Genomic DNA, 20512 nt, shown 5'->3' on the forward strand with positions numbered 1-20512 from the left:
AGCATCAAGGAAAACTAGAGCATCATCTGCATGTAAGAGAGGGGATAAGATAGGGCCAAGATGAGAGGAGGAGAAACCCGAAAGCATCCCACTCTAGTAAAACCCTTCAATGGACATACTCAAGACATTGGCCACAATCGCGAAGAGAAAGGGGATGGGTCCCTTTGCCTAAGGCCCCAAGAGCCTGAGGAAAAACATCGTGGTATAGTTGCTGGAAAAGTTTATGATTCCGAATCATTTCTGAATCACGTGTATCAGAAGTTTCGGAATCTAGAAATCGTTGTCCGTACGATTCAGATTTGAGAAAAATGATTCTCACTATTTCTGAATAGCGATTCAAAAAATTAGGAATCGTATTTCCTATTTGCAAGAATCGATGTCCCTTCATGTTGGAATCGCGTTATCACACATGACCCCACTTGTTTCGGTGGTTGCTGGAATCATGATTCCTAAAAATATGGAATCGGGATTCCTAAAAATAAGGAATCGTGATTCCTAAAATTCTAGAATCATTGTCCCCATCAACTTGGAATCAATATTCTCACCATTCTGGAATCGTGATTCTCCCCATATTACAATCGAGATTCTCCCCTTACTAGAATTGCAAACCAATTCCCTCCGATATATGATAGAAGCATTCAAAATATATATAAATGTACCCATTACTACAAGATCGAATTTTGGTATGTATATACTTAGTCCACGACTCCAAGTACTAATGTCAACCTTTATGATATCTTTGTGGATAATCCCATACAATGGACTTGGTCTACCGATAACCCTAAGTCTGAAGCTAGTCTATGGCATACAAGGAGTGAGAACAAGGGCAAGCTCCCTTTATCTCCTTTCCTTGAATTATAAAATGAATACATGACATAGTAATTCTTCTTGTTAAATGTAATTTTGAGTCTTTTGACTTTTGAAAATTGAGTTATTCAATTTTTAGTCAGTCTCTGATATTTAATGATTAAAACCTAAAACGCCACACAGGGCACTTCGCTCCTATCCTTATTATCTTCTTATTTTACTTAAAGAAAAGCATTTTTATCCTCCTATTCAACTTGAAGAAATGACGGTGTCGATCATATATTAAACATTATTACATTAGTAGTTTAGTACCCACACCATTTACCAAACATTATTAAATTTGAAGTAACGTATTTTTTTAGTATTATTTATTCTTTGTAAGAGTTCTTACAAAGTAACATGGAATGAATGATGGAAATTAGTAAATAAGAAAATAAAAATTTTAATATATTACTTATATTTTAAATTTTGATTTATTACCGTGTGCAACAACTTCAAATTCTCTCACACTCTCATACATGTTGCGCTTACTCATAATTGAGCACACATCGAAGGGTTTCTGTTGTCCCTATGCTCACATATTACTCATATTTTAAATTTTGATTTTATTGCCATGTGCAACAACTTCAAATTCTCTCATGCTCTCGTACACGTCTCGCTCACTCATGAGAGCACACATCGAAGGGTTTCTGCTCTCCCTATACTCACATTGCTTCTTGACAACATGGATTCGCAATTCCTTAATACTTTAAATCAACGTTTAGCATAAGTAGAACTGCATTATTGTGTAGCAAGGAATCACGATGCCTGCGATATAGAAACTTTATTCCAAACAACATGGATTCGCAATTCCAAAAAAATTGGAATCAGCATTTCTCCCAAGCAAAATCACACTCTTGTGTAGCTAAGAATCACAAAGTCCTCAATATGGAATCTTGATTTTGGCAATCCAGGAATCAAGATTCCTAAACTAGGTGGAATCGCGTTCCACAAAAAATGGAAACATGATTCCTTTCTTTTAGAATTGACTTTCGCCAGGGGAAATGCCGAATCGAGATTCTGAAACGGAATCGCTACCAGCGATTCGGGTAACTATACATCGTGGGGAGCTATCTATCAGAACTGAGAAACGAGCAAGGATGGGCAACCTTGCATCCATTTCCTCCATTTGGACCCATACCCATGCATTTGCTAAGAACACCTCTGTCCACTTGGTCATATGTTTTTCCAAGATCAAGCTTATATGTCAAACCAAGGATTCTTGAGAGGATGTGTTTTTTAATGCACTCATTAGCGATGGGGGCACTGTCCAGGATATGCACACTAGTAATAAGAGTACCTTGGTTGGAGATATGACTTGGTCCAAAACATGATGAAGTCGCAATGCAAGCACCTTGGCCAATATCTGATATGTGCTATTGAGCAAGCTAATCATTAGGAAGGCTTTGACTTGCTTGGCCCCTTTCAGTTTAGGATAAGGGAAATGAACGTAGCATTCATACATTTGATCACTCCTGCCTCTAAGAATTTAGCAAACTAGGCAAGTATGACAGAATCTAGGGAGTCCTGGAATTTACTGAATAAGATATAAGGGAACCCATCATCCCAAGGGTCTTTTCATGTTCTAAATCCACTATTGCTTTGACGATTCCCAGCTCTGAGAAGGGGCACTCCAACCACAATGAACTTTCTGATGAGATAGATTGGAATTGAATTGAATGTTTTATGCTCAGTATTCTAGGGGCAGTCTCTACAGAGAACAGCCCTTGGAAGTACAATACGATAGATTTGAAAACATCATCTTTGCCTTTCGAAAATGTGAACTTTGACCATGATGTATGCGATAGAGTTCGAACTTCAGCTGCAATTGGCCATTTTGTAAATGGATGAGGTGTTGCAGTCCCCACCAAAGACCCATTTAACCGATAATGTTGATGCCAAAAGATCTCTTCTAGTTTCAAGACATCCTGGAATTTTGCCTTTGCCAGGATTCTAGCATTAACCACACAAGGATACAGTTCTCTCCTCTCCTCCACCATATCTGGCTACTCTATTTCAAACAGGGTCTGCTATTTCTTGGTTTGGAGGGAGCCAAAATGATCCATAGTACAGGCAATTAGCTTCTGCTTAAGGAGTTGTAGATTCTTCCAGAAGCTGGAGCCTGACCAACCATGAACTTCGAAGGAGGGCCACCAAAGTGGAGAAGGGTGTGTGCGCTTCTGTCCTCCAACCACATGTGTATGGAAATTGAACAGTCTAAAGGGGGTGCCTGGGTATCCAGTAGGATGGGAAAATGGTCCGAGCTGGACTTAGAAGGGACCTGCATGATACCGCCTGAAAATGGTGTGCCCACTCCACCTTAATAAGGAGGGAAGACTGACTGTTGGTCCAGGTTAGGAGGGTCCCTTGAGGGGATATCTATGAGGGAGTGCCTGTGCACGAAATCCAAGAAGTCAGCCATGCCGGCTGCGATTCTGCCTCTTTTTCATTTTCCAAATGACCAGCTTGTGACATTGAAATCCCACCAATGCACCACGGTGGAGGGAAGTGTGAGATAGCTTGATCTAATTCAGCCAATGAAAGGCTATGAGAGGGGGATGATTTGGCTGTGGACAACCAAGACGAGCCAACTGGAACTCTTATGAGAAGGACCAATTAGGAAACAATTTTTAATCAAAAATTGCTAAGCCACTTCAAGAGTCAACAAGGAGACTCATCACTCCCACGTCAAATACTATAAAAATACCAATTTGAAATACAGGTAACAAACTTTTAACTAATCTAAAATAATATAAAAAACCAAGTTTCAATGTTGTGCTCACTAATGAATCATGCGAGATGACATTTCCACAGCAAGAAAGCATTTTAATCATGCACAGATGAATATGAAACAAGGGAAGTCACGTATTTTGATTCCTTCAAATTCATGAAGTGCAATCAAAGTACCAGGAAAGAAAGTTGCACTTAAATGAATCAAAACATACAACAATGTCAGTAATAAACAAAAGATACATAAAATACAACACCAATAAGTGCTAATAAGCTTAACGAAGCATCATCTCAACCTTCAATCCTATTGATGTCAGAGGGAGTTATGGGGGCTGCAAGCATTTTGATACACACGTCATTTTCCTTGAGTTCAACTTCAGGAAGATCAACAACCCTGTGCATAAGGTATGGAGGTTCTAATTATATAAAGTAAGAGAATAATCCTACCTAAATTTAATCAGTACTACGTTGAGAAATTCAAGTCAAATACATGTTATCAGGACAGCTAGTGTCTTCAAGACAATGTATTTCATAGAGTATACTTGTATGGATAATTAATTTCAACTCAGAGATCAAGGTGCAAGGCCAACACATGCTACGAAGTACAAACGCAGAGCTTAAGACACTAACTTGCAACATTAAAGTGTAACCACCCTGCAAAATCCCACAAAACACACCTTAACTGGGCATGACACCCAAGAATGTGTAGAAAGTCATTATTGCAAAATCCACCATTGAGATTAATTCCATCTTGTTAGTTTCAAATTTACTGTAAGCATGCACGACGTAATACTAAATGGTAAAGTATTGATTTGAGAAATTTATGAGCATATACCCAAATATTTATGTTATTTAATACATAAAAGTTCTTCCATTAATATGTTCATATGTTTTTTCAGCAATTTTTTTAAATGACCATATTTCGGATCTTCAATATCCAAAAATAAATATTTAGTTATGTTTTAAAATTTTGGATCTTGATAATTCGAAATTAGTGCGTCCAAAATTTGTGAAATTTCGGACTGATTTTCAGATTTTGAATATCTGAAATACAATAAGTTGCTTTGATAACAATATATCAGATTTTCAAGATCCAAAATTTTTGGAATTTTTTGGATTTTGAAAATCCAATATTGTCCCATTGGTACTGGGGCACATAGTTTCCATAGGACAAGAAAAAATTTTGGATTTTCAACATGCACTTTTGGAATTTTTGTATTTTGAAAATCTAAAGTTGTAACTATTGAAAATAAGGTGGTTAAGGTCCCATCCGGTAACCAAACTTTTTGATTTTATATAATTTCAAGCTTTCAAGGTCCGAAATAGGGGGTAGCTTTAGAACACCAAAAAAAAAAGACGAAAAGTTTGGGTATAAATCCAAGGTATAAAATCTAAAGAAGAATTTTTTAATAATGGGAAAGTTTGGGGATATGTGCACAAATTTCTCGACTGATTTTAGCTAATAATAAAAATCAATCTCTTTACAAAAGCCAAATCCTATAGGAAATCCTTAAATATATCTAAACAAGGCCATTACGTACCTCATGGATTTGATAATAAGACTCGGTTGAAGAGAGCAAACACTTTGAAACCTCTTGTTAATTAACTCACAAATTAGCTTTAAAGAAAGCCATGAATCTTTTGTAACAATAAACATATCAGCACTATCAATGTTACACATTTTATTTCAAATAAATTGAGAGTTGCTTTTTTATATTGGATTACAATTGTACGAGGGAATGCTAACTAGTGCGCGAACAACTAGTGGAGAGACGAGCAACTTTTCAATGACAATAGGTCTACATCAGAGGTCAGCATTGAGCCCATACCTCAACTAGGCACCTATAGATGAGGTATCATGGTATATGTTGTTCGCGGACGACATAGTTTTGATTGAAGAGACCCGAAATGGCGTCAACACAAAGTTAGAACTTTGGAGGGAAGCTCTAGAATCTAAAGGTTTTAAAATTAGTCGCACTAAGACTGAGTCTATCAAATGCAAGTTTAGTAATAATAGGAGTAGATATGAGGAAGTAGTTAAAATTGACGGCCAAGAAATACCAAAAAGAACGCACTTTTGATATCTTGGGTCGATAATCCAGAAAAATTGAGAGATTGAAGAAGATGTCGCACATAGAATTAGAGCCGGGTGGGCAAGTTGAAGATGTACAATCGGAGCTTTATGTGATCGTCGCATACCAATGAAGCTGAAGGGCAAATTCTATAGGATAGCTGTGCAACCAGCTCTGCTTTATGAGGCAAATTGTTGGGAGGTCAAGAAAAAACATACTCATAACATGAGTGTAGTTGAGATGAGGATGTTGAGATGGATGAGTGGCGGGATAGAATTATAAATGAATACATTCAGGAGAATTTAGGTGTGGCACCAATAAGTAATACGATGAAAAAAATTAGACTTAGGTGGGTTGGCCATGTGCAATGCACACAACAGCTATTAAGAGGTGCTAATTAGTTCGAGTGGAAGGCTCAAAAAGAGCAAAGGGTAGACTCAAAAGGACATGGTTGAAAGTAGTTAGAAAAGATATATGGATTTATGGCCTCACTGAGGGTATGGCCCCTAATAGAGCAAAATGACGGACTAGGATTCATGTAGTTGAACCCAATTAGTTGGGAAAAAGCTCTGATGATGATGACGATGATGAATGTACAAGTGTTCGATTGTGATAGTTAGGAGTTAATACACATAGCCATGAGCAGATCACATAAAATCACTGAAGTACCCAAAATATCTGAAATAGCCATTAAATACAGCATGATTAACATGCATATGCGAAATGTCTAATTCAACATGATGGAACAACATGTACATATATCAGCATTCCTTAGAATCAAGAAGGTATATATGTCAAGGTCTTCTCGCATGAAAATAACATTTGATAGGGAAACTTATGAAATTACACCTATGAGATGAACTACTTAACATTTTACTCATTTTTTTTTATCTAATCTCAAATAGCGCATTAAAATTCAAATGATTATCAGTTGGAATAGTTGAAAATAGGCAAAATGTAGATCGTTGACTATGAAAAACTTGAGACGTGTCCAAATTTTTCTTTATATTTTGCTTTTTTACATTCTTTTGAGACAGGAATGGGGCTTTATGATGTCTTAAGATTGAGGTTTGACATATTACCAACCAGACATGGAATCCATTACAAACACTTTGTAGTTTTTAAAAGTTACCAGAAATTTGAAAAACTCATCTGAGTGTTTTTTAGTTAACTGTTTAAATCGACCAGTCAGCTCAGTTTTGCCAGTAGGCAAGCCAGCCAATGAGCTCAACTTTATAGTTTGCATTTCTTTGAGGCATGTAGAATGAAAAATATGATAGGAACTTTCTGGGTTTTTCTCATTCAAATCAATGTAAGGAACAAACAGTAGTGAAGTTCTTTGAAATCTGCATTACTTTCAAACACAATAAGTAAACATATAATCTATTGCATCAAAGATCAAGCATTTGACAAGGACAACTTTATTCCAGATTAATGACCAAAGCAATAAACATCAAAATTAAGTTATGGCGATCTCCTGTAAAAAAAATATGAACGCAAGGGAGAATTACTAGAAGGACATGGCTTCATTTGTGAGTTTAAATAGTTAAATAATTACAAAGTTATCTAAAGAACCCAAAAGGTCATTTTGACAAATTTTCAAACACTTACTAAACCAAATTCAATCATAAATTATCCAAAGTTCTACAGTTAACAGAGCAATCAAACGGAATTCCTAAACTAAAATGTTGATATCCTCCAAAGAAAGCAAAGAATCACACGTATACGAGAAAATTAGCAAGAATAAGGGGAAAAAACTAAAATTCATGAAAAGGAGAAGGTAAGGAAGCTTTCTCAGTGACCTGGCAACTTGGTCTGGTTGGCCTTGCTGCTCATAGATAACGGCCTTTGAAGGAGGAGACATGGAAGAAGAAGAGAAAGCAGAATAGAAGGAATGCATGGGATTGTGAAGTGAAGATCCTCCTGCAATTTTAGAGAGATGACCCAATGTCACTGACGATGCTGCCCTAAATCTTCCCACCATTTCTGCTTAGACATGCCACTCTTGCTGCTATCCTCCAGCTCCCCATTCTCTCTCTCTCTCTCTCTCTCTCTCTCTCTCTCTCTCCACTGGTACAAGTGAATTAGGAGAAAATTTGAATAAAGTGTCAGAAACGCGGGCAACAGCCATCCCTCTCTCTCACTCTCTACTGCCTCGACAGGAATTGGCGTCGGGTGTGAATTCTCTCTCTAAAGAGATGGAAACAAAACTAGCTCACCCTTCAACTAACTCTCTCTCTCTCTCTCTCTCTCTCTCTCAGAGGCCCCCGTGTATTATGATCCATTGGATTATAGTAACCCATTAATCACAAAGTTATCACCGTTGTATACAAAGTTATCACCGTTGTATTAAGCTAGACGGTGATGGAGGGGAGTAGATCACATGCATTTCAATAAATGTCTCTTTAGTTTTTCCGCCCAGCCTGGCTAGCCCGGCCCCAATAAACTAGGGCCTGGGCCACAATATGTAGCCCTAGGGTAGGGCTGGGCCATTACAGTCAAAGATAGGGCCATGTCGCGTATGGGCTAAGGCCAACAATGTTCGGCCCGGTGTGGCCCTCTTTTTCTTCTTTCTTTTCATTTATTTTTTGGTAGTTTTATTTGGCATGGCTCTTGACACAACTGGGCTTGGGCTAGGGTCAGGCCCGATGAAGGCTAGGCCGTCCTGTGGGAGACTAGGGCAGTTGCCTGCCCTAAGTTCTTCACCACCTCCATCCAACCGGTCGATTAAATACGTCAAATGGTGGTCGTTGTTACTATATGTGTCTTTTTAGTTTCCCACTCAAAACCTAAAAGGAATAAAAAACAACATCTACCATCCAATTTGGAGAATGGGCAAGTGAGATCAACATAGCATAAAATTAATATATATATATATATATATATATATATATATATATATATATAAGCAAGATGGGATTAGCCCACTAGTTCATATGAACATACGAGCTCGGTCCAGATTGAATCTAGACCAATCTGACGATCACAAATGTCTGGTAGTACTTGAATTTTTTTTTTTTTTTTTACAGATCCAAATTATTTGAAAATTTACATGTGTTCTTCTCATCAAAACGCACCTAATAAAAATATAAAAAAAATTATTTGTAAAAAGCAAAATAACCAAAATACCCCCCAAAATGTTTTGGGGGTATTTGAGTCAATTTATTTCATGTAAAATATTTTTTGATATTTTTTGAAGATCCACCTATTTTTTATAAATACGCGCCTCAAATTTCCAATGATTTGAAGTTGTATAAAAAAAACTAAAATTCAAACACTATCGGACATCCGTGATAATCAATCGGCCCAGAATCAATCTGAAACGTTGGGCTCATATGTTCATATGATCTAGTGGGCTAATCTCATATTTACCATATATATATATATATATATATATATATATATATATATATATATATATATATATATATATATATATATATATATATGAAAAATACTATGCAATGCCTATAGGCAAAAATAAATAGTGATTTCACCTACCCCCATAACCGTTCAAAGTTCATCACGCGATCATGATTGTCAAGCAGTATTTCATTTTTCATTTGTTTTCTACAAATTGGAATAACCTGAAATTTGGAGTGTGTATTTATAAAAAATAAGGGAATCTTCCAAAATTATAAAAAAAAAAGTTATTTTACATGAAAAAAATTGACCAAAAATACCCCTGAAAAGTTTCAGGGGTATTTTGATCAATTTATTTTACGGATAATTTTTTTTATATTTTTATTAAATGTGGCTCAGTAAGATGTACATACCCTCCAAATTTCAGGTCATTCCGATTTGTAGAAAAAAAATGAAAAATAAAACACTATCGGACAATCGTGATCACGCGATGAAATTTGGACGGTGATGAGGGTAGGCGAAATCACTATTCATTTTCACCTATAGGCGTTGGAAAAACTTTTCATATATATATATATATATATATATATATATATATATATATATATATATATATATATATATATTTGGTATCAAATGGGGAAGAAGTATCCTCCTTGTGGTAGGAAAGAAACTCAAGACGTTATATTATAGTGCCCCACAACCCTAACCACTTAGCCTTAAAGTCACATCTTATATCATGTTTGCCGGTTGTTGCCTTTCTTAAATAAGGAGTAAATAGGTTACAAAGAGCCGGGTGAGGGCCACGCTGGGCCCTACCCAAACCCATCCCACAAGGTCTAAAGGTTAACTCAAACCCTATTGTTTTATATAAGGCATTAATTTTATAATATGAAAATGAAACACACCTCAAAACCCATTGAAATTAGTTCTAGTGCTGGAAAAGGCTTAAATGTGTTCATCTACACCTAGAGATCTATGTATATAAAAATAACTAAAAAAGAGGATTTCAACTTTTAAAAATAGAGCATCTCGTAACAAACATATATAATTTTGAATGAAAATAAATAAAAATAAAAATATTATTTTTAGTTTTTTTTTTGAAAAACAATTCTAGTCCAATCCCTCAAAGGGGCGTCAAGCTAGGTAATTTTGATTATAAATAAGGTTTTTGTTATCTTATGGATCAGAAAATACTTTGTGTTGTTTTTGTTTAATACATGCGGTGGGATTATTGCACCAAATTCTTATTTGTTTGAGGAAGACTGTAAATTGAGAAATAAAGGGAAGAATATGATGAAACAAAGAGCAAGAAGGAGAAAAAGAAAGGAGAAAGGAAAAAGGATTGATGATTTAGTGATGAAACTCCTACTCTCGTTCTCTCTATTCTTGCCCTCCCTCACTCTTCTTCTCTTGCTCTCTCCTTCCCTCTCTAGCTCTGTATCGTTCTAGTATGCTCTCTCCTCATATTGAGAATGGCGTTCAAAGCTTAGGGCTCTTGGAGCTATGGAGCTCCTGTTGTTTCTAGTTATGGTGGAAGTGTTCGCAGCTATGGCTTTGGGGGAGCTCGAGATGAGTCAACAAGCTCACAACATGATTTACGGGATGGTGCTGCACTTTCTTTGTCCAAAATCATCAACATTGGCCCTTCAGCTTCGATCAATTGGCCTTCCAAGCTGAAAATGCCATGGTGCCCACCTATAGTAGATATGGCTCGTTTCGAGGATTGGGCTTTTAAAGCATGGAAACGCAAAGTAGTGAGCAGAACTATTCCCGGTAACTAGATTCTTATCAGCTGCGGATCTAGTGCTGATGCAGGTTCGCTAAGCAAAGGTTCTGGAGGATGCAAGGTGCATTACTCTCTTTGCAATTGTGGGATTCTTCTGCTAATTTATCGATGATCAAGTCAATCCTTTGTGTGGCTCCGGATTGAAGGCATTCATATTCAGGCTTGGACCAAGGATGGCTTCGAAATGGTTCTCTTGGAGTGCGGTAAGCTCATTGAAATTGACTCGTACACGATGTCCGGTCCTTTCCTGGGGATTCTCCGAGCCAATGTCAAACTTACTCCGAAGGTTACAATTCCTAACTCACTGGTTCTTAAATTTGTTGGGGAATTATATCGAGTATCTATTTACCAAGAAGCTTGTGTTCTACCGGTTGTCGATGCCCAAAGCTCATCTTCTTCGATGAAACCTCTGCTGGTAGAAGAAATTTCTAAGAAAGGTAAAGAACTAGCTTTGGAAGAGTATCAATGGCAGGTTGTATCAAAAAATAGAAAAAAAAAGTTGTTTGAACAAATTAAACCACACAAAAAGGAGCCCAAGAGGGCATGGAGGGAGAAAGATTCATGCCCTAATATTTGCATGCCTAAAATGTGTCACGTAGCAACCTTTTCCTTGCAAAGGCGGTTGCAAAGAAGGGCCCGGTGAATAGCAAGTCTAATCTTGTTGTCATTTATAATCCTTTCAAACCTTTGGATCAATGGGAAGTTGATGAGACTTCAAAACCAACAGCTCATGTTAGGGATTTGCAGGATCGGCCTTTGGGTGACGCTTCGGGGATTTGTATACCTGGCCCCAAGATCCTTTCTCAAATTTCAAAAGAGAACGCAACGCATGTTAGTGTGAGTGGCGGAAGGGATCTGGTAGATGGGTGTAATCAAGAGACGAGATTTATAGGAAGTTTTATATTGATGAGTGGTCTGTCTTCGCCCCATCCCAAGTATCCTGATCCAATGGCTATTCCTGTTAAGGTGCTTCCCAAGGCAATACCAACCCCCGAATAGGTGCATGCTACAGGTATGCCTTTACACCTTGTGCCTTTTGGCACTCCTAGCACTTTTCCCTTTCCCATAAAATGGGAATGACAGGCAAAAAGTAGCACCATTATTACCTCTTTCCCTTTGGCTTATTCTCTCATCATTTGTTTTCTTCTGCAAATTTAGCCTCTTTTCTTCTGTTCATTCCTATTCTGGTCCCATGGCTACCCAACATATTACTATCACTGACCTTTGTATGAAAGAGCCGATCCAAATTATTGACCCTACTTAGACCAATGCTCTCCTTGAGGGGGCTACCACAATGAAACACGATCTTTGGAACCTTAGCTTTGCTTGGGGGCACACTTTTGTGGCTATGCCCTCAATGGAAGCTAAGCCTGATGATCTTTCGAAGGCTTTATTCATTGCTCAGACTCCCTATGCTCGTATTGCGGTCGCCGAATCTTCCGACTCCTCTTCATAGGAACTCTCCCTGGTCTAACAAGTGGAAGCCTAGTAAGGCTGAGAAGAAGCAATTGATTAGGGAGAAGGCTGCTCAGATGGTTAAAAGGATGCAGGTTGAGTTCAAGGGGACTTTCAAGGTGGTTGAGGAAGTGCTTGAAAGATATGACATTGGATGGGCTCTAGCCAATAGACCTGTGAGAATGCGCTCCAGACCTGAGCATGAAGCAGCAGCCCTTGGAGCAGAACTGTTGTTTATTCCTTTCGTTGCTGACTCTTCGAAAGTCAACATGGGAGGAAAGGACTTATGTCCTTCATGAAGATCCTTTCCTGGAATGTCAAAGGCTTAAGGTGGATTTGAGGAGATCTTTGAAGCGATTAGTTCGTGTATATCGACTACGTATCTTACTCTTGCATGAAACTAAAATGGCTACTCCTAATGCTACTTTTTAGCATTCTTTTTGGGGCTTCGACCCGTTAGATTTCTGTTTCTCTAGTGTTGTTGGCCTTTCTAGAGACCTTTTAACTGTTTTGAAACCTTCTATAGTTAAGGGTACTCTTCTTTTTTGTTCTTTTAGGTGTCGTATGATCACCTTTTCTTTTGTGGGATCTATGAATCCCTGGTGGCTTGCCAATGTATATGGAATAAATACTGCTAATGAAGAAAATGCTTTCCTTTTGGAGTTATCTTCTATTATTCATGTTGTTAATTTCCTTGGTGTAGGGTGGAAGACTACAATCAGATCATGTATCCCTCATAAAGGAATATTGGCACACGCATTTTATTGGAAATAAATAATTTCAATGACTTCATACTTTCTAATGGATTGATAGATCTTAATATCAAAGGTTGCATTTACACTTGGTCCAATAATTCGGCAATTGCACCTCAGATGTCTAGAATTGACAAAATTCTTATTAACAATATTTGGGATAAATCCATTTCCCAAATGTTTTGTGAAAGCTTTACCCTATGCTACTTCTGACCATGTGCCCATATAGATAAATATGTTGGGAGATTATTATGAACCAATTCCCTTCTGGTTCGAGCTTATGTGGTTGAAAGACTCCTTAACTTCAGCGGTTCTATCTGTGTGGCAAAATTCTATAGTCACATACTTATTCGGAAATTGCAAATCTTGAAGCATCGATTGAAAGACTGGGGATAGAGAAATTTTGTTTCTATCAATGCAAAAATTTCCTTTTTTGAAAGTTCAAGTTTTCGACCTCAATTAGATCTACCAGTCAATGATAGGGTTGATGAGGCCCAAAAAGCCTAGAGGAATAAGCTTAAGTCCTCCTTTCATGAGCAGTTGAGATTGCAAGAGTTATTATAGTGCCAAAGGCCTAGATCGAAATGGATTAAAGAAGGGGATAACAATACTAAGTATTTCCACGCTATAGCAAATTCTCCTAGAAGGACTAATAATCTTGACGGATTCGCGTTGATGGGGTCCAAAAGGGAGACATGGATGCTAGAGATTTAGCTATTGTGGATTTCTTTCAGAAAGCTTTCACTTCTCAATCGAGATTACTTTTTCTCATTGAGGATCTGCCCTTTAAAATATTGGACAGTATCAGGGCCTCGGAGCTTGAAGCACCCTTCTCATTGGAAGAAATTAAAGAAGCAGTTTTTGGATTGCCTCATGATAAGGCTCCAGGACCTTATGGTTTTCAGTTAGCTTTCTTTCAAGAATTTTGAGATGTAGTTAAGGGGGATCTTTTAGTTTTTTTTTCAGGAATTCCATGTTGATCATATGGTTAACAAGGCTATAAATTCCACCTTTATAGCCCTTATCCAAAAATCAAACCCCGGAGACTCTTAAGGATCTCAAACCGATTAGCCTTCTAACATCAGCCTATAAGATTTTGGCAAAAGTCTTAGCTAACAGACTTAAAAAAGTCAACCCTCTTGTTATTCAATGACCGCAGTCCTCCTTTATCCAGAGTCGTTAGATTACTAATGGGATATTGGTGGCTCAGGAAGTTATTCACTCTACCAGAAATCAAGGCATGAATGGCATCATATGCAAACTTGACTTCGAGAAGGCCTATGATAGGGTAGAGTGGGATTATTTAGATGATGTCCTTAGATTGGTGGGGTTTAACTCTTTATGGAGAAGGTGGATTAAAGGATGTTTGTCTTCAACACGTTTATTCATTTTGGTCAATAAAAAAGCATGTGGTTATTTTAAGGTATCAAGGGGATTAGGTCAAGAGGAACCTTTATCCCTATTCCTTTACACTTTGCTAGGTGAATATTTCAGCTTAATGTGGAAATCTGCAGCTAGAGCCAATCTCATTGATGGCCTTTGTGTACAAGGTTGTGATGAATCGATTTCTCACCTTGAATATGTCTATGATGCGCTTCTTCTTTGCCCAGCATCATTATTCCAAGTGAAACACATATGGCTCTTCCTTGAATGTTACGAACGTATTTCAGGAGCAAAGATAAATCTTCACAAATCTAAACTCATTGGTATCAACTACCTCCCCAAAGAAATGGAGCCATGGGCTTGATGGCTCGGTTGTGCTATTGAAGAGCTCCCCTTTGATTACCTTGGTGTTTCTCTTTATGATGGTAAACATCTGAGATCTGCTAGGGACCCTATCATTAAACATTTTGGATACATGCTTGATGGTTGGAAGTGTAGATACCTCTCTTTTGCTGGCCACACGACTCTAGTCAACTCCACGTTAGCTAGCACTCCAGTTTAATTTCTCTCTTTATTTAGAGCACCATCTTCTCTGTTGAAGAAATTGGAATCCTTGGTGCACAACTTTTTATGGAGTGGTTCAGCCAACCAATAGAAATACCATCTTGTTAGGTGGGATAAAGTTTGCAGACTGAAGAAAGAAGGGAGCCTAGGGATTCAAAGATTGAAACATATAAATGATTCCTTACTCACCAAATGGTGGTGGAGAGTAAGTATGATGCCACGGCAAGAATGGCAATTGGTTATATTCTCAAAATATGGCTTAGATTAGAGTAGATTATTTCCCAAAAAACTCTCTTCTAATAGATCTGCCTCGACCATGTGGAAGGGGATTAACTCTGTTCACAATCTCTTTATGATCTATTGCAGAATCAAAGTGGGGAATGGCACACGAAGTAAACTCTGAATGGGGAAATGACTCGATAATATGCTTTTGAGGGAATTATTCCCTGAGGTTTATAGTTTAGCAGTAAATAAACAAGCTTACGTAGCAGAGCTTACTGAAGGGCAGGGAACTGAGTGCACTTGAAAAATTGATCTGAGAGTCAAAAGGATAAATTAAAGAACGAAACTTCAGTTTATGTCCTTAATGCAGAAACTTAGCTCTTTTAACTTCTTCCCTATAGATAAGATTCACTTATATGGGAACTCTCCCCTTCTGGTATCTATTTGGTTAAATCTCTTTATGTGGAAGTCAGTAATGATAGAATTTTTTACATGACCAATAGGAATACCAAAGTTTGGATTATCAAAGCACCAAATAGAGTTTGTGCTTTTCTGTGGCTTTTGGAGCAAGGTCAGGTTTTCATTAGAGACCAACTAAAAAACAGGAGAAAGATTCTTGTTAATGTTTGTTTCTTGTGCAAGAAAGAAGGTGAATATTGACACCATCTTTTTATCTATTGCCCTTTTTTATCTATTGCCCTTTTGTGGGACATCTATGATTTTGAAATTGCTAAGTGGCATTTGGTGATGCCGAAGAACATTACAAGATTTTTTGCTATGATCCTCAACCCTCCCTTTACTAAACTTGGATCTCATTTATGGCAAATTTTGGTTGCAACTATTTGTTGGTCGATCAGAAGAGAAAGGAATTTTAAAATTTTTGAGGGAGACCTATATTCAATCCAGGAAGTCATTAAAGGAATTATGAGACTCACTATCTTTTAGGTACAACGTTCTTTGAATTTAACAATGTATCTGAAAGAGCTCTTCTTCACCAACTTCACGGATATCCTCCTTCATCGCCCCCACAAGACTTTACGACCATCTGGATTGCACCCCCTATGTGCTGGTTGAAACTTAACTTTGTCAGCAGTGTCAGGTCTCAAAGCCTCTCAACTACCTATAATGGGCTTCCAAGGTATCATGAAGGATCCACCATTTTCTTTTACCATGGTAATCTCGCATATTATGACATCCATGAAGCGGAGTTAAGGGCAATGTAAGGAATTTCAAGATTGCAGAGCAACCATATGGGCATTTTGATTGAAGGAGACTCGGCTAATGTTATTAATTGGTGGAAGCACCCTCCCTCAATCTCTTGTTGATTGACCTCCATAATGGATAGTATTTCTTTGGTCATCGAAGGTAAGGAAGTCCAATTCTGTCACAGTCTCAGAGATAGAAAAAGCGACCAAACTACGCTCCTCCTATATCCTTCTATTTCTTCTTTTATCTTTTCTCCACCTCTTCTTCCCCCTCCCCCCTTTTTTTTGCCCTTCTCTCTTTCCTTTTCTCTTTCTCTTTTCATGATCTTTCTTTTGTTTTGTTTGTACTTCGTAATTTCCTTTATCTCAATTAAATTACTGTTAACGACCAAAAAAATAAATATTAAAATAAAAATGTATTCTTTGTTTGAGTTATTCCTACACAGGCAAATCAAAAGGTCTTAGATGGAAAAATTGACGTAACATTGCAGTTCACCACCCTCATTACCAAGTTAAAAACCGTTTCCCTAATGAAAACTACGGTTATTATGATAGGACCGGCCATCTGATAGGTGAGAAGTCAAGTTTAGTGAAAAATGGTCTGACCACTAATCAAACTCAATAGGCCACATTTTATAAGAACTAGGAGAGGCACGTGCATTGCAAGTAATTTATGTTGCGAGGAAATAGGTAAAATATTATATTGTTTAAGATTTTATATATATATATATATATATATATATATATATATATATATATATATATATATATATATATATATATATATATATAAAAGATTACTGCGCACCTCAAAAGTTTCACTAGAAGAGGTTGTTTTCATGCTCAAATATCCTCAAATTGATCATCTTGACCTCAAGATGCATGAACATGAGAAAAAAATAAATTTCAAGTTTTGGAAATAGTGCATCTTGTAATGCATTTTTGGACCGTTAATTTTCAAGATTTTCAAGTTTTCATAGATACGCATGATCTACACTATTTTTGAAGCTTTAATTTTATAATTAGATATGATCACAAAGATTTATAGTATTGAAACCATATTTCTCGACACTATTTGAAGGTGAGCTTTATTTTGATTATTTAGAGCCTCGACTTTATACAAACCGCACATTTTTTTTATATTTTTATATGGTGCACAATAGTGTTAAGTATATACACCCAATATTTCATCATAATCTGAATTATAGAGAAAAGATCAAAATTCAAAATACTGATTAGAATTTGAACTATCCGATGAAGATCTAATTGCTTGAATTCCACCTTTATACTATTTATTATAGCTGCCAGTTAATAAAGACCCTTTGATTGATCATCTAAACATTGAGATGTATGACTATGAAAAATAAAATGATTTTAAGTCTCAGAAATAATGCATTTTACAATATATTATCTACACCGTCCATTTTCAAGATTTTTCATATGTTTATAGATCTACTTGATTTTAACCATTTTTGGAATTTAAAATTTTATAATTAGATATAAAAATAGATTTTGAGGTAATACTAATAACATTTTGCATCAAAATTATATACCATGATAAAATTTGAAGGGCACCTTACCTCTACACCTACGGAAGCGTCCGTATAGAAACTGCACCCGTGTGTGTGTGTGTGTGTGTATATATATATATATATATATATATATATATATATATATATATACACATATATATATATATATATATATATACACATATATATATATATATATATATACACATATATGTATATATATGTATATACACATATATGTATGTATATATATGTATATGTATATGTATATGTATATGTATATATATGTATATGTATATGTATATATATATATATATATATATATATATATATATATATATATATATATATATATATATATATATATATATATAGGGATAATCTAAACTTCACAACCCTTCTAATTACAAAAGTTCAGAATAGAGAGAGTTGTGAATGATGGATTTATTAATTTTGTAGTCTGTTTTTTTAAAAAAGTTACTTTTGTGAGGCAAATTTGTAAATACTACTACAAGACAAATGATATTTGCCATCTCCATAGGGGTGAAATTGAAATTCTAACTAAACGACAAGGGCACTATACTAATAAAGTTCTAGCACATTAGCTTCCAAAATGCCATTGTAATTTTATGAAAATTTCAATTTTTTCCTTCCTTAATGGTAAAATTACCAATTTAAATAAATTTTAATAAAAAAATAATGATTGTTTCTATAAATACACCCATCACAACCCCTTCTAACTTGAACCTTTGTATTTTGAGGGGATGTTAACTCTAGACACGTGCGCCCAGGTGCGTACTGCTACAGAAAACGCCCATGGCCAATGTTGAATCTGGGCCAATCGGATGTCTGATAATGTTGGAATTTTAATTTTTTTTCTACAAATCTAAATTACTTGAAATTTTAAACGTGTATTCTTTAAAATAGGTGAATCTATGAAAACTATAAAAAAAAAATTTACATGAAATAAATTGACCAAAATACCCCTTAAAAGATTTGGGAGGTATTTTGGTCAATTTGTTTTTGCAAATTATTTTTTTTTATATTTTTATTAAGTGCGCCCTGATGAGAAGAGTATACGCCTAAAATTTCAAGTGATTTTAATTTTTTTAAAAAAACTTAAAATTCAAAGACTATCGGACATCCGCGAGCTTCAGATCGGCCACATAATGGCCCAGATTCAATCTGGGCCATTCGCGTATGGGCGTACAACAATGACTCCCTCACTATATATATATATATATATATATATATATATATATATATATAAAATAAAATCACACTTCTAGAAAACCATGTTTGTGGTATTAATATCATCCAAAATTTTGCACACACACTCTCTTCATCTCAATAATCAATCTTAAAAACAAAAATTTAATTTGCACCCTATATATGTTCAAAATGAGTCCCCTCCAACAATAAATGTAGACCGTCCATTTAGTGAATTACAAAATCTAAGCCTCTATGAATTCGAAATCAATTTTTTATTTTTTCATGTTGTTAATATAATGATAATAAAGTAATCTAAAAATTTAGAAAGGGAAAAGATCCTTCTAAGGCTTAGATCATGGCATCTCACCAAAATAGACTGCTTATGTTAACTAGGCTAAAAAAATACTTTCTGAGTTGTGTTTTTAATTTTTCTTTTTTTGTAATTGTTCATTAGAATGAAAGGAGTGTATATTTAAAAATTTGGGTTACACAAATGGGCCTAACATAATTTTTAAGCTTGTTTATTACTATACAACTATTGCATGAAATCACCCCCCAATGATATCATGTCACCATGCCATTATAATATAATGAAACCACACTTATAGATGTTTGTGGCATTTGTATCACCCAAAATTTTGCACACACACTCTCTTCACCTCAATAATAAATCTAAAAAAAAGACATTTAATTTGCACCCTATATATGTCAGAATGGATCCCTCCAACAATGAATCTAGACTGTCCATTTGGTAAATTTCAAAATCTAGGCCTCGATGAATGCAAAATTAATTTTTTCTTTTTTAATGATGTTAATCAAATGATAATAAATTCTCTAAACAATTTGGAAAAAAATAAACATCCCAAATCAATAGTTTGGAACTATTAGTTTTTTTTTTTTTTTTGGTAATTTGGTGAGGAAGAGAACCCTAACCTGTTTTTTTCAATAGATTGGGAAGTTACATTTTGAAGGTGTTAATTGGGGTTGTTAGCCGTAGGAATGGATACGACGATATGGTAACTGGGTGTGGAGATGCTACCATCACGGCCCCAGCTCCTTTCTTAAGAACTATTAGTTCTAAACTACTCATTGTACAGAACGAAAGCCGTTCGAATCTAATAGTGCCAAATTGTTCATTGTAAGGAAACAAATTAGTTGACAACCGATAGGTCTAGATCACTTTGGTTCCTCACAAAGATGGCAAATCAAAGCAATTTGGGATCTCGTAGTTCCAAATGGCCGACATGAAGGAACTAATAGGTACAAATCAGGGATACTTTGGGTAAAAAATACAAAAAATGACATGGGTGTGAAATAAAAAATGTGGGATATTTTTCAATATTACTAGTAAAAGAGATATTTTTTTAATTAAAAAATATAACGTTAT

General features: G+C 35.9%; 1 protein-coding gene across 5 annotated transcripts in view; it reads right to left on the reverse strand.

The window, feature by feature from the left end:
• LOC18423626 (enoyl-[acyl-carrier-protein] reductase, mitochondrial) overlaps positions 1-20512 on the reverse strand; it is a 76302-nt gene that overhangs the window by 39995 nt on the left and 15795 nt on the right. For all 5 annotated transcript variants that reach the window (XR_002282889.2, XR_016061164.1, XR_016061165.1 and 2 more), the window contains exons 2-3: positions 7451-7571; positions 3873-3970 (exon numbers count right to left, since the gene is read on the reverse strand). Coding sequence is in view for 2 of the 5 variants with exons in the window: in XM_020674361.2 (XP_020530020.2) it covers positions 3873-3970; positions 7451-7571 (219 nt within the window). In the remaining 3 variants the exon portion in view is untranslated. The remainder of the gene's footprint in view (positions 1-3872; positions 3971-7450; positions 7572-20512) is intronic.

Source organism: Amborella trichopoda, chromosome 8 (assembly GCF_054954075.1).
Source record: "Amborella trichopoda isolate Santa Cruz 75 chromosome 8, AtrichopodaSantaCruz75HAP2 v2.0, whole genome shotgun sequence".
In the NCBI taxonomy this organism is placed as follows: Eukaryota; Viridiplantae; Streptophyta; class Magnoliopsida; order Amborellales; family Amborellaceae; genus Amborella; species Amborella trichopoda.